The sequence below is a fragment of the Emiliania huxleyi genome (assembly GCF_000372725.1).
Source record: "Emiliania huxleyi CCMP1516 unplaced genomic scaffold EMIHUscaffold_56, whole genome shotgun sequence".
Taxonomy (NCBI): domain Eukaryota; phylum Haptophyta; order Isochrysidales; family Noelaerhabdaceae; genus Emiliania; species Emiliania huxleyi.
Window position 1 is genome coordinate 387,645 of NW_005197803.1, and position 24,614 is coordinate 412,258.

The 24,614-nt window shown below is 67.7% G+C and overlaps 3 protein-coding genes across 3 annotated transcripts in view; 2 read left to right on the forward strand and 1 right to left on the reverse strand.

The window, feature by feature from the left end:
• Positions 1-591: 591 nt before the first annotated feature.
• Positions 592-4,095, reverse strand: EMIHUDRAFT_427850 (DP-N-acetylglucosamine pyrophosphorylase; the record flags this gene model as incomplete). Its single annotated transcript, XM_005765287.1, has 9 exons — positions 3,582-4,095; positions 3,298-3,470; positions 3,140-3,190; positions 2,588-2,864; positions 1,932-2,177; positions 1,503-1,679; positions 1,316-1,351; positions 888-1,156; positions 592-835 (listed from the first exon to the last, which is right to left on the reverse strand). Exons 1-9 carry the CDS (start codon positions 4,065-4,067, stop codon positions 592-594), a joined length of 1,959 nt encoding a protein of 652 aa, XP_005765344.1. The 5' UTR covers positions 4,068-4,095.
• A 2,620-nt stretch (positions 4,096-6,715) lies between these two features.
• EMIHUDRAFT_213159 (hypothetical protein) lies at positions 6,716-12,442 on the forward strand (the record flags this gene model as incomplete). Its single annotated transcript, XM_005765288.1, has 5 exons — positions 6,716-7,612; positions 7,940-8,993; positions 9,405-11,454; positions 11,533-11,839; positions 11,918-12,442. The coding sequence occupies 5 exons, from the start codon at positions 6,716-6,718 to the stop codon at positions 12,440-12,442; spliced, it is 4,833 nt and encodes a 1,610-aa protein (XP_005765345.1).
• Positions 12,443-22,020: 9,578 nt separating this feature from the next.
• Positions 22,021-24,614, forward strand: part of EMIHUDRAFT_452107 (hypothetical protein) — a gene marked incomplete at its 3' end in the record, with an annotated part of 3,369 nt that continues 775 nt past the window's right edge. The window contains exons 1-2 of the mRNA XM_005765289.1: positions 22,021-22,902; positions 23,300-23,391. Coding sequence (XP_005765346.1) covers positions 22,070-22,902; positions 23,300-23,391 — 925 coding nt within the window. The 5' untranslated portion in view covers positions 22,021-22,069. The remainder of the gene's footprint in view (positions 22,903-23,299; positions 23,392-24,614) is intronic.

Sequence of the window (24,614 nt, forward strand, 5' to 3'; positions counted from 1 at the left end):
GTGGGAAGTATATGAGATGCTAGGAGTGAGGCTTGCAGGAGAGCCGCGTGGCGCGGCGGTTCAGAGCTCGGTTTTGGGTGGCTGGACCCGAGTTCGAATCGGGCTCGCGGAGCGTCGCGGGCGCGTGGGTGCGTGGTGCGTGTGCAGTGCAGCAAGCGAGCGAGCGAGCGAGAGAGAGAGAGAGAGAGCAGGGCTTCTCTCTTTTGTCTCGCCGCGGCTATTTCCTTCTTCCGCGTGCCGGTCGTCATCTCGGGGTCTGTTCGGTGAGGACATTGGCGGGCGTCGGGGTGTAGGAGGGCTCTACTGTTGGCTTAGAGTAACTGGACGCGTCACTTTCGTTGAATATTGTCAATGAACATCGAGCGCCAAACGCAAACCACGCGGCATCGCATCTCCAACGCATACACATCACACGACAGCCATCGACGTCTCGATAGCTGCACTCGTCGCCGACTGAGCGGCCCTCGCCCGCGCGCAACTTGCAATCAAGAGGGTAGAGACACCTCATGCTCGGCGGTCCGCACGCCCGGGAAGTAAATATAGACTAATTCAGCAGTGAGAGCCCGCTCTCCCTGCCACCCATCCCCCCCATCACGGCGAACGGCGCAGCAGCACCATGCCGGCGAGCGCGGCGGCGAGCGCGACGGCGACGCCGAGCAGCGAGAAGGAGTTGACGAGGGCGGGCAAGCCGAGCGGGCCGTCGTCGACGACGTACACGCCCGGCTGGTCAAAGATGAGCTCGCGCGTCTGCAGCTTGCGCAGCTTGTACCCTCGGATGGCGAGCTCCTCCGGCTCGCCGCCCGTCAGCTCGCCTACGTCGGAGAGGGTGGGAGATCTGGCGAGATCTGGCGAGCTCCTCCGGCTCGCCGCCCGTCAGCCCGCCGAACTCCCACCCCTTGTTGCTCACGCGCAGGTTGCGGATCGTCACGTCGGCGCCGGGCACGACGCGCACGACGAGCGCACCGTCGAGCGAGAGCGCCTCGAGCCGCACCCGCGTGAGGTCGCCCTCGAGGACCAGTGTCGACCCTTGCGCGAGCGAGACGGCGTGCGGCGTGGGCAGCTTGTCGCGCACCGCGGCGAGGGTGGGGCCAAAGGAAGGGTCGATGACGACGCGCGGCGTGTCGACGACGCCGACGCCGTCGCGGATGGCGTGCACCTGGAGGAGGGGAAAGGGGGGGGCTTGAGACAGCGGCGGGGGAGGGGAGGGGGCGTGCTGTGGGCGAGGGGCGAGGGGCAGAGACGACGGGGTGGAGGCGGCACGGTGATGGGCGAGGGAGTGGTGGTGAGAGGTGGCAGAGGCGGGCGGGGCGTGCACCGGCGGCGGCAGCCGGACGCCCGACGCGGCGAGCACCTGAGACATGGGGAGATGTGGGGAGATGTGGGGAGATGTGGGGAGATGTGGGGAGATGTGGGGAGATGTGGGGAGATGTGGGGAGATGTGGGGAGATGTGGGGAGATGTGGGGAGATGTGGGGAGGTGTGGCGCCCGGCGCGGCGAGGCACCTCGCAGGCGGAGGCGTAGACATCTGCCTCGCCCGAGGCGGCGGAGTAGGTCGGCTCGCCCTTTGCCGACTTTGCCCGCGCGTCGGCCAGGTTGGTCTTGACGGGCGAGAAGGCGGTCGTGTTTGAGATGACGGAGAAGCCGACCCGCGCCGAGGGGGGCAGCGACTTGGGGTAGTCCTGCATGACGCACCCGAGGTACAGCCGAGGTACAGCCGAGGTAGAGCCGAGGTAGAGCCGAGGTACAGCCGAGGTGAGCAGCCGAGATTGGCCGAGATTGGCCGAGATCGGCTCCTGCATCGTGCACTCGGGGTGAGGAGATATGGAGATGTGGGGAGATGTGGGGAGATGTGGGGAGATGTGGGGAGATGTGGGGAGATACGGGGAGATGTGGGGAGATATGGGGAGATATGGGGAGGTTCGGGGAGATACGGGGAGATCTGGGGAGATCTGGGGAGATATGGGGAGAGGCGTCTCCTGCATCATGCACTCGAGCCGCGTGGGCGACTTGAACTTGGTCTTGCTCGCGTCGGCGTACTTCGGGTTGACGAACTCGGGCATGGTGCCGCCGGTCTTGTGCAGCTGCGCGGCGTACGGCCCAAGCGCGAACAGGAGCTGGTTGATGGAGCCTGGGTAGGGGGACCGGCCGGTCGCAGGATCGGCGACGTCTCCCCTCGGCTCCACCGTCGCCTACGCGGGACGGGGCCGGCGCGAGGGGGCATGGAGCAGGCTGGGACTCGCTGTGGGGAGTGCACCGACGCCGCTGCAGCCACTGCGCCGAGCAGTCACGTCTCCGCCGCATCTCCGCCGCAACTCCGCCGCATCTCCCCGCCGCATCTCCGCCGCATCTCTCCGCCGCATCTCCGCCGCATCTCCCCGCCGCATCTCCGCCGCATCTCCGCCGCATCTCCGCCGCATCTCCGCCGCATCTCCGCCGCATCTCCGCCGCATCTCCCCGCCGCATCTCTCCGCCGCATCTCCGCCGCATCTCCGCCGCATCTCCGCCGCATCTCCGCCGCATCTCCGCCGCATCTCCGCCGCATCTCCGCTCCACCGCCGCCTTGAGCAGCGCGTCGATCTGGTTGTACCTCCCCATATCTCCCCATATCTCCCCAGATCTCCTCGTATCTCGCCTTGAGCAGCGCGTCGATCTGGTTGTACTCGACGTTTGCGGTCTGGGTGCGCCCGTCGGCGTGCGTCAGCTTCATCAGCCCGCCGATCGCCTCGCCCGGCATGCGGGGCACGCAGACCGAGTTCACGTCGAGCTGGTTCCGCCGCGAGATGCCGATTGCGGCGGGCAGCACCTTGAGCGACGGCGCGTTTGTGTCTTGCATAAAGTACACCCACTGCACGCCCGACTCGAGCCTGCGGTGAGAAAGACGCCATGTCTCGGGGCGGGGAGATGTGGGGAGAGGTGGGGAGAGATGGGGAGAGATGGGCGGCCTGCGGTGAGCAGACGCCATGTCTCAGGGCGGGGAGGCGCGGTCTTGTGCGGTGGACTCCGAGCACTGCGTGGAGACGAGGGGGGACGAGTGCGGCGGGATGCAGCGGAGTACGGTCGAATACAGCTGGAGCACGCGTCCGCCCTCGAGGGCTGGTTGGGGTGCGAGAGTGCGTCTTCCGCTTCTACGGACTTGAGCCAGGCGTCGAGAGTGCCGCTCGAGTGGAGGAGGTAGTGCACGTCCCCGTGGCTGCGGAGATTCGGGGAGATATGGGGAGATATGGGGAGATATGGGGGGATATGGGGAGATCCGGAGAGATCTGGAGAGACATGGGGAGGTCTGGGGAGGTCTGTCACCCGTGCGGCTTAGTGAGGAGCTTGTAGGGGTCCTTCGGGTCCGCCGCGAGGCGCGCGTCGTTGTCCGCGAGGCAGGCGACCTTCTCCTGCCGGACTATGGTGACCTGCCCCGCCCTCATGCCGAAGTTTGCGTTTGCGTCCAGCAGCGCGCGGGTCTGCGCGTCGGTGTCCCCCTGCAGTGCCGGCGGGCGGCGGCGCGTGGGTGCGAGGGCGCGGACGGGAGGCGGCGCCCGGCGGCGAGAGTGGGCGGCGCGGCGCCGCGCAGCGCGGCAGGCGCCCCTCACCGAGGTCATGATTGCGAGCGGCAGCGGCGCGCCGCTCCCTTGCAGCGCGAGGATGTGGCGGATGTAGAGCTCGAGGTAGGTGGTGCCGGTGGTCAGCTGCGTCGGGAGCTGCACCTTGATCCCCGAGTAGCCCAGCCGCTCGCCCAGCCCGCCCGCGACCAGCACAAAGCCGCACCCGCCGCCGCTGACAGCCGCCATGCCGGCCGCCTCAACCTCGTCAAACTCGGGCGTGCCGTACGCGACGGTCTCGCCCACCGGCACGCTCGGCGTCCAGCCCTCGAGCGGGTTGACTCCAGCCTTGGAGTCGGCGAGCAGCTTGCGGCCGTTATCGACGTACGCCTTGAGGCCGCCCGGGTACGAGGCGTCGAGGTCCTCGATCTGCTTGTAGAAGCGCGACTCGTCGGCCGCCGATGGCTTGGAGCCCCAGCCGTCGAAAAGGTGCGTTTGGCCCAGCTCTTGAAGGAGCGCCTTCTTGGCCTTGGACATCGCGGATCTCTGTGGCGTCCTGCCCGGCGGCAGCGTCAGAGAGCAAAGGCAAAGAAGAATTCAACGACGAGAACTCTCTCTCACAGCACACAGGTTCGACACAGGTACGCCACAGTACCAAAAGAGGCACAGTCGCGGGGGCGCCTACGCGAAGGCGTCGAGGTGGGCGAAGGGGGGAGGGCGGCAATCGCCCTCACCCTTACGACGCGCGCGAGAGAGAGAGAGAGAGAGAGAGAGAGCTCTCTCTCTCTCTCTCTCCTTACGACGCCCACCCCGGCACTCTCCGTCAACCCACACCTCCCTCTCAAGCGCAATCTCCCTGCGCGCCGCCTCCGCTGCACGCTTGCCCGCCTTCTTCGCCCCGAGGGGCGTGGCCGTGGCAGGCGTCCTGCGGAGCAGGCTCGCCCCCTCCCTCAGCCGCATCAACCGCATCTCCTCGGCCTCCAACGCCTGGCCGCTAAGTCCGCTCCGCGCCAGAAAAGCCTCCTTCGCCTTGAACTCGAGCGCCCCCAAGCGAGCCCCCTCGACCCGTATCTCGTCTCCCAGCTCCTCATACCTCGAAATCGCCGGCTGAGCCGTCGACTGAGCCGCGCGCGCCGAGGCGCGCGCACAGACCCGGTTAACGAGGTCCGAATACTCCTGCACCGTCATCGTCGGTGCCTCTCCTAGGAGTGCGCGTGTCCGCTCCTCCCTAAGCGCCCTCTCGTCCTCCTCCTCCTCCTCCTCCGTGTCCTCCTCCTCCTCCTGTGCCGCCACGTGCATCTCGTCCTGGAGCTTATAGAGCCGCGCGTATTCAGTGAGCTCAAACGGCAGCAGCTCCGAGTCGGGCCCGCACGGCCAAGAGGAAGAAGGAGAGGAGACCTGTGCCGTTGTAGCCGAGGTGATGGCAAAGAAGAAAAACTGTTAGCGAAAAAGGAAAGAACAGAGGCTGAAGAACAGCCAGTCCGAGCCTGGCTGTTCTTCGCACCTTCCTAGGCCGAGCGTTTTTGATCTCTCGGTAAGTGGGGGGCCGAGCCGCCTCGGGGTGGCGGGCGGGCGGGCGCGTTGAAAAACAGAAAACAGAAAACAGACGGGGGCCAGGGCCCCCACTACGATTACACACACGCACCTTCCTGGCTCCTGGGACAAGGCGAGAACGCGCAGCATGTGCAGTACCGTTCAGCGGAGGGGGGGGGGGGAGCCGAGGCGGCGACGTAGGCGAGACGGTGGCGAAGGTGGCTTGACGAAATGGATGACGCCATCGCGCAACATGACATCCTCGATGTCGTCGTCCTCGAACCCAAGGTTTTGGGGTCACTCACACCCGCACGAGGTAGGCGGCGCGCAGCGCCGCGCTCGCAGGCTGTTTTCGACGGTTTCTACATTTTGTTTTTGTTTTCAGTCTAGGGGGCCCGACCCCCTCAGAGGCGGCGGGCGGGCGCCCACTTACCGAGAGATCAAAAACGCTCGGCCCTACATACACACAGGAATAACTATAGCCTTGCCACGACCTCGAGCCGCCGAGTGCGTATCATATCCGAGAGAGCCCCCCTGTGCCCTGTGCGGCCCTGTGCCCAGCACTCTCCGCGCCATATGTGTCTTCCGCTCCTCCCTCTCCTCTCCCCAGCCCCTAGGCCCTAGCTTGGGATGTCCGTCTACTTTCTTTTCGGTACCATCACACCCTCACACCCGCAGATGAGGGCTCGGCTCCACGCGCGCGGGCGTTGCGGCGGCACGGCTTGCCGGTGACGCAGTCGACGCCACAGCGTCATGATCTGGACGGTGGCTTTGGACAACGCGTCGCGACCCACGGCTCACCGTGAACATGTCTGTGTCCCCTTAAAAATATCTCCTTTGTACCCATGCGGAGCCTTTATACCCCGGTGCGAGTTAATGCGCATTTCTTCTCTGCACTGTAGCCCTTGAGAAAGAGCTTGCATTATGCAAACCTGTGCCTGTGTCCTAGGAAGTAGACTGGGAGGGGTACTCCCATAGGCAAGAGGAGGTCTGGAGAGGCCCACAGCGGTCAGGCAGGAGAGGCCCCAAGAGGGTGCTAGATGAGAGTCAGCAGAGCGCGCCGTCTCGGCGGCTATGGGCAAGTGGGCTGAGAGACAAGAGGGATTTTTCTCTCGGGCGGAAGATGAAGCCCCGACTTCTAATAAATTGTGCCAGGCGTAGCCGGGGGCGAACAGCACGTAGCCGGGGTCACCAGAAAATCCCAACGATCCTTGAGTGGAGGCCGCCTTGGCCGCTTTTGCGGCCTCTCCGGAGAATCTGGGAGAATGGCTACCATAGCCTAGCATGGCACCCGCGGGCAAAGCTGCCCCCAGGTCCCATGGGCATTCCCAAAGGATATATCAGCGTGAGGTGAGGGCGCAACGGTGGGGGCTCTCACCAGCCCCTTAAAGTCGGGCCTCTCGGGCGGCGGTCAGAGGGGCGGGCAAGGGCACGTGGGAGAAGGGTCAGTGCGGCCCACAAGGTGTGAGCTACCCCCTCTCCTAGGTGTGACTCTACAGCCCCTGAGGCCCTCTGGACTGGGCACCATCAGCTTGGGCAGAGGTTCTCGGGGTGGGGAGAGAGGGAGCTCCCCTTTTCAGACCCCCCCACGACCCGCTGGCGGCGGGGTGGAGGCGGTGGGTATAATGCAAATCTCGCCATGGGCGTCGCCCATGCGCGTGGACGCACACGGCGTGCACCTCTGCACGCTAAACCTGACCGTACCCGTACCATTCTTCTCAAATCTCATGGAGATGGGTGATTGTGCAAGCCGAGCGTTGCCGCCGGTGCCGCTCTCCGAGCTCATGCGTCTGCTGGAGCAAGAGACACCCGAGGACTATTGGTCGTCCCCGCGCGGCTTTGTGGTCCACGGTGGCCGCGTCGGATCGACCGCGCTTGCCAATATGCTCGGCTCGCTGCCCGACGTGGTGGCGCTCAAGGAGCCCGAGGCGTTTACCGACCTCCTCCTCTCGGCCGCGCCGTCGGCCGACGAGGCCGACTCGCCGCTGCGCTCACTGACGCATGCCTTCCGCGCGCGCGCGCTGCGCGCGGTGGCGCACCTCTTCTTCCGCGCGTCCGCCTCGCTCCGCCTCGGCGCGACCAACGACCGCGCCTACGCCGGGCGCACCTCGCTCGTGGTCAAACTCTCTACAGCCGGCACCGCGTGGCCCTCGTCGCTGCGGCTCTTGCGCGCGGCCTTCCCGAGCACGCCGTTCGTGTACCTCGTGCGCGAGCCGGCCGCGTCGCTCGCGAGCCTCCTCGCGCCCGCCTCCCGCCTCGAGCTCCACGACGCGCCGTGCCTGCGCTGGCGCGCGCGCCTTCCCGAGCACCAGCTGCCCGGTCTCCTCGCGGTCGCCGGCGCGGCGGACCCTCTCGAGCTGAGCGCCGAGCAGTACTGCGCGGCGCACGTGCACGCGCTGTACGCCGCGATGGGCCGCCAGCTCGACGAGGACCGCGCGAGCGGCGGCGAGAGCCGTGAGGGCGGCTCGCTCGGCCGCGGCGTCTCCCTCGGCGCTCCGCTCTCCCTGGTGATCGATCACTCCGATCTGCCCGACGCGGTGCCTTCGCGGGTGCTCCCTCACCTAAGCCTGCGCGCGTCCGCCGCGGAGACGTCCGCGCTGCTTCGTGCCGGCGGGCTCGACGCCAAGGACGGCCGCGCGACCGCGCCGGGGTACGCGGCGCGCGTGCCCTCGCCCGCCGCGGCGCGGTGGGCGACGGCATATGCTGCCGAAGCGTACGCACGCGTGCTCGGCGGCGGTGGCGGCGCTTGCGACGACATGTCGGGCGCGGCGGCGGCGGCGCTCGCGGCCGCGCAGACAGCGGCGCTCGCGGCGCGCGCCAACCACACCGTGGGCGTCGGCATGCTCATGCACTCTGGCGGCGTCGGCGGGCGCGAGCCGTCGCGCCGGTGCGACGCGGCCGACGACGAGGCGCTCGCGGCGTCGGCCATCGCGGAGCTCGGCATGGGGCGCTTTCGTCGCGGCGATCTCTTCGGAGCGGAGGCGTGCTGGCTCGCGGCGCTCAAGCGGCCGGACGGGGCCGACAGCACGCGCGCGAGCATCGCGCTCAATCTCGCGATGCTGGAGGATCTGCTCGAGCGGCGCACACGGCGGCGCGTGCTCATCCCGCCGCGGGTCTCGAGCGCGCCGCTCTACCCGCGGGCAGAGACGCTCGAGGCGGCGAGGGCGCACGACGCGGCAAGGCGGCGGGCGACGGAGGCGTCGCTGCCGAGCCTCGATCCGGCCGTCGCGGTGTATGACGGGGTGCTCAGCGACGACCTGTGCGACGAGATCATCGCCGCGTTCGAGTCCGCCGAGGGCCGCGCCGAGCACTACGCTGGCAGCGTCAGCCGCGGAGACGGCTTCGTCGTCGACACCGAGGGTAAGCTCACCACCGAGATTGACGTCTCGCGCTCCCCGTCGGCCGTGTGGCAGGGCGTCGACCTGCTGCTGCTGCAGGGCGTGCTCCGCGCGCTCGCCGACTACAGCGAGCTCAACCCCGGCGTCGATGCGCCGCAGCAGATGCGAGACGAAGGCTTCCGGCTGAAGCGGTACCTGCCATCGGAGCCGCCCGAGCCGCCGCAGCACCACGCTTGGCACGTCGACAGCGGCAGCAGCGGCACCGGCTGCCGCGCGATCGCGGCGCTGCTCTACCTCAACGACGTGCCCAGCGGCGGAGAGACCGTATTCATGCGCCCGCAGCCGGTTGAGGTGCGGCCGGCGCGCGGCAGGCTGCTGCTCTTCCCAGCGGGTCTCGGCTTTGTGCACGCGGGCGCGCCGCCGCATTCGGCCGCCAAGTACGTCGCGAGCAACTTCCTATCGAGCTGCGGCGAGCCGCCCGTGGAGGCGGCGCACTTCTTCCCGCCGCTGCCGCTGCTCAACGCGAGCCGAGTGCATGAGCTGCGGACGAGGTGGGCGACGCCGCCGCACGCGGTGCGGGCCGGCGGCGGCGGTTTTCTTCGTCTCGAGGAGGCGGCGGCCGCGGCGGCCGGCGGCGAGAATGGCGGCGGCGGCGGCGGCGAGAATGGCGGCGGCGGTGGCGAGAATGGCGGCGGCGCCGGCGACGCCGCGAACGCCGCTCCGAACGCGGCGCCGCACTCGGCCCCGCACCCGGCCTCGTCGCCCCCATCGTCGCCCTCCTCCCCCCCGGCCGCCTCCACCGCCTCATCGAGCCAAATGCAAGCCCTCGCCGGCCGCCTAAACCGCTTGCCCTCGCGCTCGTCGACCCAGCCACCATCAGCGCCGTGGGCCGATCGGCTCGACGCGGCGGTAGAGGCGGCGGTGGCGGAGGCCGGCGGCGACAAGGGCGACGATGGTGGCCCCGAGCCCGAGTGCGGCGCCGCCTTCCGCTCCGCGGCCGCAGCGTACCTCGAGGCGTCGCAGACGCCTCCCGACTGCTCGACGGCGCGTCTCCTCATCGCCGGCGGCGACCCAAAGGACTTTGAAGGCGTCGGCTCGACGCTCATGGCAGCGGTGTACGCCCAGGCGCAGGCGGTGCACTCGCATCGCACGCTGCTGTGGGGCCCTCGAGAGACGCACCCGCCCATCTTCCGCGGCGCCAACTGCAGCGCAGAGGCAGCGAGCGACACGTTCGGCTTCTCGTGCTACTTTGAGCGGCTGGGCTCGTGCGAGTGGCACGCGCACGTCTTCCGCAGCGAGGCGCTGCGATTCATCCCCGAGCCCTACTCCGACGTGTCTCGGGTGACCATGTCAACCCCGCTGCGCGGCGCGGCGCTGTACGTGCCGCCGCCGCCGCTGCATGCGCTGCTGCCGAGCAGCGTGGGCGACAGCGCAGTGCGCACGGCCGAGTGCTGGGCGGGCGCGGTCGCCCGTCGCGTGCTGCGCCTCCGCAAGAGCGTCCGCTCTTATCTCGAGGCTCGGCTTGCAGAGAGCTCGAGCGGCGGCGGCGGCGACGCGCAGAGCCCGCGCTTCTCGGCCGCGTCGGCCTTCTCGACGTCGCCCATCCTCGGCGCGCACTTCCGATCGGGCGACATCGTGACCGTGGTCGACGTCAGCGGCGGCACGGACAGGCAGTACTCCAACCGCGAGATGCCGAGGGCGGAGCACCTCGTCGAGGCGGCCGCGCGGCTGCTTCCGATGCTGCCGACGGCTGCCGACCGCAATGCGACGGGCCTTCCGCCGCTCGTCTATCTCGCGACCGACGACGAGGACGCGGCCGGCATCGCCGACGCTCTTGCCGGCGCGGCCAACGCGAGCGTGCGCTTCGCGGGAGGCGCGTTCCGCCACGCAATGGGCTCGCACACGACCGCATTCGCCGCGACCGGCATGAGCGATGAGCACGGGCTGCCGCTGCCGTATAACCAGGCCGCGAGCGCTGTGCGTGAGATTGGAGGCGCGGCGGAGGTCTCTGCCGCGCAGGAGAGGGTGCGCCGCGACGCGCTGCTCGACCTGTTTGCGCTCTCGCGATGCGCGGGGCTCGTGGGAGCGGCGTCGAGCACGTTTGCAGTGCTCGCTCGCCACTGGGCCGTCGGACGCGGCCACGGGCTCCTCGGTATGGTCGCGTGGACTGACTTGGACGGCGTCGTCTCCGGTGAGCTCGCGACTGGCTTCCTGCGAGGCATGCGCCACGGCACGAAACGCATCGTCGGCAACGGCGCCGACCGCCACCAAGTCGCGCTCTCGCGCCTCCTCGGGCGGCCGCTGCTGCCGACCGACCCGCCCATCCAAATGGACGCGGCGACGGCGGTGCCGATCGTCCCTCGCGACTTGTTTTTGCAGTCGGTCGCTCCCGCGTGGCGCTCGCGGGAGCCGGTCACGGCTCACTGCGCGTGCGAGCCGACCGTTGTACCCATCAAGGGCGACACGGACAGCGACCACCCTGCCAAGGGCTGCGACGTTGCGCTGCTCGTCAATCGAGGCAGCGCCGCGTACTATGGCGAGGTGATGAACTGGGAGGGCGCGGCCGGCTGCTGGCGGCGCGCGCGCATGCTGCCCGGCCGATCCGCGTATGCGCAGTTCCAGATCGCGACGAACGCGAGCGTCATCGGCGACGTCGCGCGCACCAACCTCAAGGAGCTCGAGCTGCGAAACTTCAAGGAGATCGGCGCCGCCTACGCCAACACCCGCGAGGCCCTCGTCGTCCGTGGCGGCTGCCGAGAGGACGAGCCCGAGAACTTCAAGGAGGACGAGATCGCCGCCTCGCGTCGCGCGCCGCTTCTGCTCCACATCGACGGCTGGCGAGGCTTGGCGCACTCGTACGCGCTCGTCGCCGCGTCCCTCGTCTCCGAGCTCGCCAGCCGGTGCGGGGTGCGCCTCTCGTGGTCCGACGCGACCTCTCCGTTTGGCAACGACCGCCATCGCTCGAGAGTGACGACGCCGCTGCCGCCAAACGTGCGCGTGCTGCCACCCGGGGAGGTCCCACCCGGCGCGGTCGTCGTGCGCATCGCGTGGCCGTACAATCTGACCGCGCCCGCCGGCGCCGCGCGGCTCCTCGTCTTTGCGACGGCGGAGCACCTCGGCTGCCCAGGCAGGATCGCCGAAGGCTCTCCTTCGTGGGGCACGCTCGCGCACGGCATGGCCGTGCCGACGCGCCTGCTCACGCCGTCTCTCTACTCACTCGAAGGCCTCGCCTCGTGCGGAGTGCCGCGGGAGCGAATCGCCCTCGCGCCGCACGGCGTGTCCCCCGCCGCCTACGCGCCGCTCGACGCGGAGCAGAGGGCGCGGCGACGCAAGAAGCGCGGCTGGGAGGGGCGCTTCGTCTTCCTGCACGTCGGCGCGGGCACGCCGAACAAGAACCTGAAGATGCTACTCCAGGCGTTTGCGTCGGTCGCACACTCGGTGGGGCGCGACGGCGGCGATCGCGACGGCGGCTGGTGGGGCGGCAACGGCACGCTGCGGCCAACCGGCAAGCAGCAGAGCCGGCCGCTGCTCGTGCTAAAAGGCCTCGAGGCGCTGTACGGCTCGAGCGCCAAGGCAAAGGAGGCGCTGCAAGCGATCAGCCCGCCGCTCTCGGTCGACGGGCCCGACGCCGACGTCGAGATCATCGGCGCGCAGCTGAGCGCGGCGGACATGGCCGCAATGTACCAGAGCGCGGACGCGTACGTGAGCGCCTCGATGGCGGAGGCGTTCCAGCTGCCGCTCGCCGAGGCGACCGCGGCGGGCCTGCAAGTCGTCGCTCCCGCGGGCGGCGCGGCGGAGGAGATTATCGACAGCCGGCACGCGGTGCTCGCGCCGTCCATCCTCGAGCCGCGCAGCAGCGGGCGCGGCTTTGTCGTGCGCGTGGACGAGGCGGGCCTAAAGGAAGCGATGACGTTCGTGCTGACCAATCAGACGATGGCAGAGACCGCGCGCGAGCTCGGGCCGAGCTGGGCGACGGTGCGCCTCTCAGCCGAGGCCGCGGCCGACGCGGTGCTCGACGCGGCCTTCGTGGGAAGCTGGTGAGCGGCACGGAGAGGCAGGCGTCGCGTGCCCGCGCGAGAGAGCAGCGACTGGAGTACGTATGTGCAGTCGCTTGAGTACGGTCGATGGAGCACGTTGTTTGAGTACGGTCGCTCCGGCTCGTGGAGATACGTGTACACAACGGCGAGAGGCTTGTTCTCGTTGACGTTGTTTCTGCCTCGTCCACTCCTCCGTCGAGAAACACTCCACATTGTACTGTTCTGTAAAGGTGGGCGAAACTGAGCTTGCGCTCTACCTCTTTGTCCGGCAGCGTGCGTGAAGAGTATCCGTAAAGACTAGTTGCAAATACGGGGGTGGTGTCAACAGGACCACTTTTGATGTTTTTTATTCCGTGTTGCTCCCAGCGCCCTCGCCCGCGCTCCCTGAGGCCATGGCCGATGCTCCTAGAAAGAGAGGTCATCTGGCTACCGCGAGAGCGACCCAACTCGTCGACATCGTCCGATGATGGTGCCGCAAAGTCAGCCTTCGGAGGCTATCGTGGGGTCGAGCCGGCGGTGGCCGTGACATGTGGTTCCACCACCCCTCGCAGGCTTTGCCTCTGACCGCCACCGTTCCCAGGCTGCCTAATGGGATGGAAAGGAAGGCTGGGCGAGCGTATAGAAGCGTGCTCGACCTTGTCGTGGCAGCCTGCACGGCAGCGCTGGCAGGCGCGATGAGCGTCGTGCCACCTGACCCGAGACGGGTCGCAGGCGTCGTACCGAGCGCGTCGAGACTGTGTCCTGATGCGCTCTGTACGGGTGAGTCACGTCGGCGTCAAAGGAGCGACGTGTGACCTGTCAGAGCTTGATCTCAGATCTCAGCGGCGTCGAGTCGCCTTCGGTGGCGACAGCTAGGATGCATCTCCTCCTTCGTTTTTTGCGCGATGGCCCTGAGAAGCTGGCGGTGCACGCAGGCGGACCTTGTGTGTGCACGGAACGCTTAAAAAGTGGGTGCTCTACGTCACTTTTTTTGAGTAGATAGTGCCGAGCTGGCCGTGACAGCGTTTTTGGTAGTTTTTGACCGTTTTTGCACAGACTTTTTGCAACTAGTCTAAGGGTACCTACAGTTTTTAATCCGCAGTATGCATGCAGGCCTAACGAGCGTCAGCACGTCGGGATCACGCTGCGGTGTCTGCGAGCGCTCGGACGGCAACGGAGAAGTCGACGGCACGAAGAGCGAGTCAAAGCCGAGCGCGACCGAGGGGTCGGGCCGCGGCGCGGCGAGAAGGCAGGCGACGGCGACGGCGGCGGTGGCGGCAGTGGTGGCCGTGACACGGGAGGAGATGGATGACTTGGTGGTGGAGCTCGTCACAGTGAGGACTGAACGATGCCAGTGGCAGAGAGGACGCGCGCGCGAGGCAATGGAGCGCGGCGAACGACAGCATCGAGGAGAATGAGAGCGTGAAGCGACATATATAAAACGAGCAGAAACACAAGACAGGTCCAGGACACACAAGACAGGTCTTGGACGAGGCGCTGTGGGTGTGGAAGTGTGAACGTCTGCGCTGTGGGGGAGTTATGCCCCGGGAACAGCCCCTCCTGGCCAGAGCACGGGGGTGCGAGGGACACAACACAGTGAAAAGGGGGACAGCCCCTAGAGCGCAACTGACGTGATCATGCAAAGGTGTCGAGCTGCTTGATCAGCTCGACAAAGACGGCGCGAGAGGCAGCCTTGGTGAGGATGTCGGCGAGCATCACCGCGCCGGGGAGGTGCTCGACAGAGACGACCTCGCGTGCGACAGGGTCACGGAGGAACTCGGCGGCGCGCAGGATGTGCTTGGTCTTCTTGAATGCGACGGGGTCGAAGGCCATGCCGACGGCGGACTTGGAGAGTCGCACTTGATGACGCTGGGGGCGTCGACAGGGATGCCGAGGTCGATCAGTAGCTCGGCGGATGAAGATAACTTCCTTGGCGGCAAAGAACTCGGCCTCGGCGCTCGAAAGCGTGACGGAGCGCTGCATCTTGGAGAACCAATGAAACAGGCACCCGTAGTAGAAGACCATCCGGGAAAAGTGTGGTTCTTGCCCAAAAATGCGTGTGGTTTTTGCCCATGCAGTGCATTTTCTGCATTCGCATGCATCTCCTGCATTACAACTGCATTGCAACATTCGATGCATTTTGCGCGTGATTGCATTTCGTTGCATATGCATTCGATGCATTTTGCGCGTGATTGCATTTCGTTGCATTCTGCATTCGATGCATTTTGTGCGTGATTGCATTTCGTTGCATTCTGCATTCGAGGGCAAGAACCTTAGGCAAGTGCACCACCCAGACTCCTCCCCCCTCCCCTCCCCTCCCCTCTCCCCCCCGGCGCCCCCCGCGACCGGCACCCACCGCGAGCAGCACTTCGTCCGGTCCCTCCACCTCATCTGCTGCTGCCTCATCTGCTGCTGACTCTGACCTCGCCGCCGTCGTTGCTCTTGTCCGCGCGGCCGGTCGGGGAGGGGGCTGGAGAGATGGGGAAGAGGGGGAGCTCAGGTGCACCTTTGACGACTTATTTTGCACTGTCAGCTCGGCGGACAAGCACTTGAACCGCATCTCAGTACTCAGACGGCGGTGCGGGCTGGACTGGAGGAAGATGAGAGGGTGGCGGCGAAGCGGATGCGCGGTCAGCGCAAAAGTGTCGGGTGGGAGGGCGGCGGCGGTGAGGGTGGCGGTGTGGGCGGCGGCAATGAGCGGCGGGAGTGCGGCGGCGGCAAGTTGGTTCGTGACCGCGGCGCGAGCGAGGGTAGCGAGGCGAGCGAGGGTAGCCGCCGTCGATCAACAGCGCATGCCGCCGCGAGCCGCCGCGAGTTGCAGCTAGTCCAGCGGTAGGACGTGCGGTCGAACCGAGAGTTAGCACCGGTACGGCGAAAGTAGCCGTACCAGCAGCAGAGCAGCTGCGCTCGCCACGACGTTCGAGCGAGCACACGCGACTGGCTGTGGAGGGCGCAGGTCATGGCGGCAGCAGTGGCGGCGGGAGCCGCCGAGAGCCTACTGAGGCGCGACTACGACTGGAGAACGGCCACACCGGCATCGCGACTGTGCAGCATGGCACTCGAGCGTGCAGCGCCCGAGCGGCGGCGGCAGAAGCGGCGCGCGCGGAGGGCGGTTGAGGTCCACCCGACCGCCGAGTGGCTGCGGGCGGCCGCCCAGGAGGCATCGGCGACTCCTCCGCCCCACCAGGAGCAGCGCGGGCGGCCAGGGAGCGCGCGCGAGCTCGCGAACTTCGAAGCAAATCTCGCCCGCGTGCGTCCCCCTGCTGTACCAAGCTCGGTGGAGGCGAGGTTTTGTAACGCGAGCTGAGCCACAGTGAAATGGAACTGGCCCTTACCATTTGATTGTTTTGGCCGTAGAGTGTTTGATTGTTCTGGGGGGGAGTGTCTGGGGGGCTATACCAGTAAATGGCCAGCACTGGCGGAGGGCCCGGAGGAAATTTCTGTCTCAGCGACGATTTCCGGCGTGCTCCACACGTGAGACCTGACTCGATGCGATCGAATCGACTCACTTACCGAACGGCGGCGCCGGCGAAGTGACTGGCACCAACAAACCACGCCTCAATCCGCCGACACGTACACCCGCCGCTTGACGCCGTCCGCGTCGCCCGTCACGTAGAGCGCCTACACAGAGCACGGTGAGTGGCGGTGAGAAGAGGGGCCAGAGCTTCCCGTCTCGGCCCTGGCAGAGCGAGGCGCGCCGTCGGCCCGAGCGCGCGCGCGGCGGCGCTGCTCTGGCTGAACTGCACCATCGCGCGCCACGGCCTCTCCTTGCCTCCGGGTGCGCCGTCGCCGCCGGGCGGCCCGAGCAGGGTCACCTGCCGCACCTAAGGTGAAAGAAGGTGGAAGAAGGTAGAAGAAGGGAGGTCAGGTAAACTTCTCCACACGGAGGAGGTGGTGGGGCATGGCTATCCCTCGCGACTCCACGTCTAAGTAAGACAGGAGCCCCGCGGCATTCAGAGTGCAAGGCCGGTGCGCGTGGGCGAGCGGTGTGTGTGAGTGTTTGTGTGTTTGTGTTTGAGTTTGTGTCTTGTCTGTGTCTGTGTGTGTGCGAGCGAGCGAGCGAGCGAGATGCGTGAGCGAGGAGGGAGGACAGACCTCGCCAAAGGGGCCAAAGGCCGCGCGCAGGCTCGGCTCGCTCATCTCCGCCTGGCGGCACTCGGACCAGCAAGATCACATCATACGAATATGATTTGAATCTGTTGTATTGTAGTCGCCTCTCCGCCTGGCGGCACTCGACCAGCAATATCATATGAACATGATATTGCATTCTGATTATTGTATTGCATTGCCACCTGGCGGCACTCGACGAGCAGCGGCGGCGCGACCGGCAGCGCGGCGAGCGCCGCCGCCGCCGCGTGCCGCTTGCCACCCTCGTGCTCCGCCAACTGCTTCGGGCCCTTTGTAGAAAGGGGGGCGGGGGGGGTAAGGGGGGGTAAGGAGTTAGGGGGGGTAAGGGGTTAGGGGGGGGTTGGGGGGAGGGGGAGGTTAGGGGGGTTAGGGGGGGGGCGAGAACCGGAGGCGGTGAGAGCGTGGGCGGGGGTGTGGGAAGTGGAGCGGGCGGCGGAGCGGGCGGGCGGTAGCGGAGGGGGCGGAGGGGGCGGGCGGCAGCGGAGGAAGCGGAGGGGGCGGCCGATAGCGGGGAGGCGGAGGGACGGGCGGGTAACGCACCGAGAAGCCGAGCCCGCAGCACTCGCACCGCGCGCCGCTCGGCTTCTGCTCGCGCGCCGGCCGCTTCGGCGGCGGCTCCACGCCCGCCGCCGCGCCCGCCGCGCTTGCCGCCGCGCCCGCCGCCGCGCCGCCCGGGGGGAGCGGCCGCTTCCCCTCCTCCGTCCGCGACTGCGCCGCCCTCTTGTCTGCGCCGCGTCCGCCGCTCTTGCCGCGCGCCGCTTCGGCGGCAGCCCTCTCGGCGCGCGCGGCCTTGTACTTCTCCTCCCACGCCTCGCGGCCGCCCCCGCCGGGGAACTCGCGGAACTCTGCCGCGCGCACATCCGACAGCCGGCGCACCGCGCCTTCGAGCGCCCGCTGCGTCACCGCCGGCCACAGCGCCGCGTGAACCGCCCAGATGTGCCACGCATCCGAGGCGGCGTAGGCGGCGGCGGCGGCCGAGAGGGGCAGCGCCGCGAACGGGCGCTCACCCGCGTTGAATACGGCGCCGAACTGAGCCTTGAGCTCGGCGAGCGCCGTGTCGGCGATCCCGCACCACTTGCTCGCCAGCCGCGGCAGCCCGGTCGGGAAGAAGAAGGGCAGCTGCTGCGCCACGCCGCCCGCGGCGGCGGTCGCAAACACCTGGTCACGGTCAGGGTCAGGGTCAGGGTCAGGGTCAGGGTCAGGGTCAGGGTCAGGATCAGGGTCAGGGTCAGGGTCAGGGTCAGGGTCAGGGTCAAGGTCAGGGTCAGGGACACCTCGGGCGGGAGATCGCCCGAGATCGCGGCATGGCTGATCTGCACGTCGACGACGCCGGCGAGCGTGATGCCGTACGCCGCGTGCAGGGCCTAGTCCCATAACCCCAGAGGATCGAACCCAATGTGAGGGTTCAGTCCCGTGGGTGGTGCGGCGCCTCCGCGTCGGCGCGGCAGTCGCAGAGGACCTTGAGGTGCTCTCGCGAGGAGAGCCACGGGCCGAGAGCGCGCTGCACGGCGGCGGCGGCGAGGGCGCCGGTGTGAATCAGCAGCACCAAATCGACCGACGGGACGTACACCTGAGCCATAATGAATTTTCAAACGAATTCATTCATTGGTCGACCGATGGGGCGTACACCTGGTTCAGGTCAGGTCAGGTCACGGTCTGATTGTGGGCGTGCGTGTCCCTGAGGACACCGCCCTCGTGTGTTCATGCCCCGTGTGTGTCCGCGAGAAGACGTGTGCAGCACTGACCTGACCTGACCTGACCTGACCTGACCTGACCTGACCTGCAATAGATCTAGTCGGAGGGGGCAAGGCGCACACCTGGATCAGATCGACGCCAAACCCACCGCCGTCGCCGCCCCCGCCCGGGTCGAGGTTGCCCTCGAGGTCGAGCGCGCAGACCGGGTTCGCCAGCAGCAAGGGAAGCACCATCTGCAAGTCGAGCGCGCGAGTGAGCAGCCGCACGCCGTGCTTCGGCGCGAACCCGCCGTCGCCACAACCCGCCGCGGCGGCGGCGGCCGCCGCCTTCGCAACCTCCGCCGCCTCCGCCGCCGCCGCCTCCGCCGCCGCCTTCGCCGCCTCCTCGGCGCGTGCCCGCTCGACGAGGAGCGCGTCGATCCGCTCCCGCGCCGCGGCGGCGCGCGCGTAGTCCTTGACCGCCACCGCGGCCTCCTCCTCCGCCTCGAGCGCCGCGACGTCCTAAACAGGGACTCGAACCTGTCCGCCTGAGTGGCCCCCCTCCTCGGGCGTGGCTGTCAGAGCTGCAGCTGCTGCCGGGTTTGAAGGTGCTGGGACAAGAGTTGGCGCAAGCCCCGCGGCGGCGCCAGTCTGCGCGGCGGCGGCGCCGCCGCCGCCGCCGCCGCCGCCGCCGCCGCCGCCGCCCACCACCAGCGGGGTGGCGACGGGTGGGCATGAGGCAAGCCTGCACGGCGAATGCGCCAACGTCAGAGGGCGGGAGGACGGTCGTGTGCAGCGCATTCAGAGCACCGCGTGAAGACGAGGGGTGCGAATGCAGTGACTACGGCGGGATGCGGCCGAGTACGGCGGAGTGCGTGTCCTCTCGCGCGCTACAAGAGTACGTATTCCGCTTCTAGGGCTTGAGATACGGGGAGGTATGGGGAGGTGTTCCGCTTCTAGGGAGGCAAGCAGGTGGTCGAGCTTGCGGGAGAGGGACGGGAGATATGGGGAGATACGGGGAGGCATGGGGAGGTGTTCCGCTTCTAGGGAGGCAAGCAGGTGGTCGAGCTTGCGGGAGAGGGACGGGAAGCGCAGTGCGCAGTCCGGGCAGCCGTGCTCGCCCTGCGCGGCGCCCGTCGGCGCCGCAGGCGCGCTGCGCCGCCGCTTGTTGCTGCTGACCGCCTTCGGCACCGCACCACCACCGCCACCGCCACCGCGTGGCGCCGCAGTCGTCAGCGGCAGAGGCGCAGAGGCGACGGGTGCCGCCGCCGCACCCGTCGTCGTCGTCGCCGCCGCCGCGCCCGTCACCGCCGCCGCCGCCGCCGCCGCCGCCGCCGCCGCCGCCACGGCCGGCACAGCCGGCACGGGCGTCGGCGCGGCAGCGTTTGCGCCGGTGGCGCGGGACTGCATCGCCTTCCTGCGGGCTTGCGGCGTCCGCTTCTGCCGGCGCGACGGCGTGCCGTCTTCGCCCGCTGCTGCTGCGCCGGAGGCGGAGGAGACGGAGCCGTTGGCGGCCACGGTCGACGGTCGAGCCGGTGCCGGAGCCGAGGGCGCTGCTGCTGGTGGCGCCGCTGGCGGCGCCGCTGCGGCTGCGGCAGCGGTGGGCTGGGTGGGCTGGGCAGTCGCGGCCGGCGCCGGCGCGGCGGTGCGAGAAGCGGCGCCCTTGGCGGCGCCGTCAGAAGCGCGCGTGCAGCGCTTGCAGAGGCCCGGCGCGGTGGCGTCGGGTGGCATCCGGCGAGAGCAGCGCGAACAGGAGCCGCTGGCCGGAGCCTTGGCGGGAGCCGCGGCTGGAGCTGGTGGTTCAGGAGCGCGAGTGGGAGCCGGAGCCGGGGCCGCAGCGGGAGGCGGAGCCGCAGCGGAAGCCTGCTCCGCCGCGCGCTTGGTGCAGCGCGTGCAGAGCTGCTGGGGGCCCGGGTTGGGTGGCAGCCGGCGGGAGCAGCGAACGCAGCTTGACATGAATGTGCCACGTCGCCTGAAAGGCGCGTGGAAGAAACAAACGGGCAGCTCCCCGGCCCTGGATGTGAGGCTGCTGACTGCACTCCAAGTGCTCCAAGTGCGCAGTGGCGCCCAGGAACTTGGATCCCTACCGGCATAGCCGGAAGGGGCGCGAGCGGCTCAGAGTACCCTGAAGTGACAGTCGTCACGGGACTCTAGCCTCCGCGCTCCGGAGCTCGCGCCTCTTGTCACCCATAGAGCACATCGTGCGAATTATCCGGATGTGGGCTCTCTCATGCCCTTGTGATGTACGTACACACGTACGGTCGTTCGAACCATGTGGAATGAGAGGATCCGCCGATGCCTTCAGAGGGAACGCACGAGGAAAGGAAAGAATGTCGAAGAATGGGGGGGGGGGGGGTACTCGCATAATGTGGGTAAACGAAAAAAGTAGCGCCCAATTCGTCTACGTACGGCTTAGTGAGTGGTTGGGGTGGCCTCAGGCATCCCCAAGGGATCCTCTGCGGTGCCACATAAGCAGCTTAGTGATGGTCGAGACTTAAAGTGTTTCGTTTGAAGAAACGCAAACCGGACAGACGGTACTATGGTCACCAGTAAACGAAAATTCGACTTTGAGGGATCATATCTCAAAAAGCCGGGAGATAGCATCGCATTATTGTTGCATATTATGCCACATAAGGTCAAACTTGACCCCAGAAGCATCAAGAACCCGATGCTCCGGCTCGACTGTGCCGGCACACTGCCTCCTCGCGCACGCTGCTAGCAGGCCGTTGCGGCCCGTGGTGCACCAGAGAGAGAGGTCGACGCGTTGCCCCCGCTGGCGACCCCGCGCGGCTCAGGCCAGCCAGAAGGTGTGTGGTGACGGCACCGTGGCAGGAGTGCGGAGAAGAGCTCGCCGAACGCGAGCAGCAGATGGCCAAAGTGTGCCAGCGCGAGAGCCTCGCGAGCGGGCGCAGAAGGAGCTCGCCGTGACACGATGCCGGGCGGTGGTGGTGCTCTGGCGACTGTGCACAGTGGGCAAAGTCAGGCTGCAACAGGGCAGCACGTTGGTAGTGCCCTGCTGCAGCCTGGCCTGACATGCACAGGGCGAACAGAGGCGGTACTATCGTCCGGCGCTCGTCGTCGAATCTGGGCCAACTTCGACCGCCGCCACAGCTCGCCACGAGCACGCAGCGACAAAATGTTGACTGTATGGAAGTCGAGGCTGGTCCATAGGAAGAGGCTGCCGTGCGAGCCGGCAGCAGGCTGGCTCGTCGTGGACTGCCGCGGCGACTTTTTTCGGTGTCTTTCTTGATAGTACCGAATACGGTACTTTCGTTTACCCACATTATGCGAGTACGAGTTGGCGGGACAGTCGATTGCCGTGGTACTGCGTTCGCTGCCGCTGGCTGCTACTCGAGTATCTGCCGGGCGCCCGCCGCAAATGGAAAACGAGGACTACGTGGTGGCGGCGGCCGCGGGGGCCGCTGACACACGAGGCGCTCGCAGCCTCCGCAGCGACGCGGTGAGGCACAGAGAATGGAGAACCGAGCGCATCGGCGCATTGTGCCATCGCGTTGCGGTCAGGGCCTCGGCGACGGAGAGCGGGGCGGAGGAGGATGAGGCCGGGGCGGCGTGGAAGTGGAACATAGACGGAGGTCGGGAGGGGAGATTTATTTGGGGTCGGCCAGAATAGCCCGTGTGCACGCTTTTTGCTCTCCACGCATCCTCTTACATGCTTCGAACACACGGGCAGCGCCAGGACTCACAAAAATATGCCATGTCGCCTTGCTTTTTGTTGAAAAAAGAAAAATCTGTGCTAGAAAAATCACAAGTACTACCAACCGCCGGTCGAGCCTCCCTCCGATACAAGGACTTTGGTACCACCATCTCTGAGCCGCGCACGTCTGCCGCGAATGGGCAGCCCCGACCGCCCGTCCTCTCCCACGGACGACTCGGGCAGCACGCTGACCTCGACGGGCACGTCGGCGGGCAGCACGGCCGTCATGTCTGCGCTGGAGGAGCTGCCGCCGGGCCGCTGGTCCATCCGGCGCTCGTTGGGGATCCGGCGCTCGTTGGGGATCATGCGGCGACGCGGATCTCCCGCCGCGCGGCGACACGCCTCGTACGACGCGCCCACCTCCGGCGTCGCCGAGCGCTTCGTCGCTGAGCTGCGGGCGCGGCGCGCCGAGCGGCTCGCGCGTGAGCGGAGGCAGGCGCAGGACGGCGCGCTGGTGCACGACGAGGCGCACGGGTGGGACTGGCTGGTGGTGCACCCGCACTCGCGCCGCATGGCCCTCTTCGACCTCCTCGTCTTCGTCTGCGTCTCCGTCACCGCCGTCTCTCTCCCTCTCGAGGTCGGCTTCTCCATCGCAGCGACGCCGCCGCTCCGCATCGTGGACGTGCTCATGTCCACGGTATTCCTGATCGACGTGGCGCTGCAGTTCGTGCACGGCTCGATGCACCGCGGCTACCCCGAGCTCCGCCTCCGCCGCATCGCCCGCCGCTACCTCCGCACCTACTTTGTCCCCGACCTGCTCGCGTCGCTGCCGTACGGGCTGATGGGCACGTCGCCGGCGCTGCAGGCGATCGGCATGGTGCGCGTGCTGCGCATCCTCCGCTTCCGCCGCCTCACCCACCAGCTGAAGAAGCTGCCGCTGCTGGGCGCCGTCATGCGCTCCCCATTCACGCGCGTCGCGGTGACGCTGCTGGTGTGGGTCTACATCTGCCACTTTTATGGATGCGTGTGGTGCGCGCCGCCGCCGACCCGCCCCTCTCCCCCCCTCCCTCTCCCCCACGGAAGGAGCACCTCCCCATCTCTCTCGGCAGCACTCCAACACACACAGGCCCTCACACGCCCGCCGCCCGTCGCATTCCGCTTTCCCTCGCTCCCATTCCTTCTCCCCTCGGCCCCATTCCTTCTCCCCTCGGTCCCATTCGCTTGCGGGTACCTCCCCACACCTCCCCCACCCTCCCCACACCTCCCCACACCTCCCCACACCTCCCCACACCTCCCCACACCTCCCCACACCTCCCCGCACCTCCCCGCATCTCCCCACACCTCCCCACACCTCCCCACACCTCCCCACATCTCCCCACACCTCCCCGCCTCTCCCCGCATCTCCCCGCATCTCCCGTGTTTGCAGGTACCTCGCGGGATCGCTCTCTCTCTGCCTCGACGACCCCCTCTACCCCGACGGCACCTGGCTCACCGCTTACTACTCCGAAGACGGCGGCGGTGAGATCTCCTCCATCCCCACCCCATCCGTCTCCGCCGCCTCCGGCGCCGCCTCCGCCGTCTCCACCGCCGCCTTCCCCGCCCCCACCCTCCGCCGCCGCCTCTACCCCCTGCACCCCTCCACCCCTCCGCCTCCACCCCTCCACCCCTCCACCCCTCCACCCCTCCACCCCTCCGCCTCCACCCCTCCGCCTCCGCCCTCTCCTCCCAGGCACCTTCGTCGCCAAGGAGGCGCTGTGCGCGCGCGTGCGCGACGAGGAGGAGGGCGACCTCTGCTCGGTCGAGGAGGGCTGCGCACCGCCCACGCTCGGCTCGCTGTCTAGAAGCGGAAGGCGTGTTCATGTGCCCCCAACAGCGCCCGAGAGGCACGTACTTCCGCCGTATTCACTTGTACTCCCCCTCGTCTTCACGCGGTGCTCTGAAGACGCTGCACACGAGACCGTCCTCCCGCCCCGAGGTCGGCGTACTCAGCACGTAGGCTGCCCATATCTCCCCATATCTCCCCATATCTCCCGCCCTGAGGTCGGCGTACTCAGCACGTAGGCTGCCCATATCTCCCCATATCTCCCCATATCTCCCGCCCTGAGGTCGGCGTACTCAGCACGTAGGCTGCCCATATCTCCCCATATCTCCCCATATCTCCCGCCCCGAGGTCGGCGTCCTCAGCACGTAGGCTGCCCATATCTCCCCATATCTCCCCATATCTCCCGCCCCGAGGTCGGCGTACTCAGCACGTAGGCTGCCCATATCTCCCCATATCTCCCCATATCTCCCGCCCTGACGTCGGCGTCCTCAGCACGTAGGCTGCCCATATCTCCCCATATCTCCCCATATCTCCCGCCCCGAGGTCGGCGTCCTCAGCACGTAGGCTGCCCATATCTCCCCATATCTCCCCATATCTCCCGCCCTGAGGTCGGCGTCCTCAGCACGTAGGCTGCCCATATCTCCCCATATCTCCCCATATCTCCCGCCCTGAGGTCGGCGTACTCAGCACGTAGGCTGCCCATATCTCCCCATATCTCCCGCCCTGAGGTCGGCGTACTCAGCACGTAGGCTGCCCATATCTCCCCATATCTCCCCATATCTCCCGCCCCGAGGTCGGCGTACTCAGCACGTAGGCTGCCCATATCTCCCCATATCTCCCCATATCTCCCGCCCCGAGGTCGGCGTCCTCAGCACGTAGGCTGACCATATCTCCCCATATCTCCCCATATCTCCCGCCC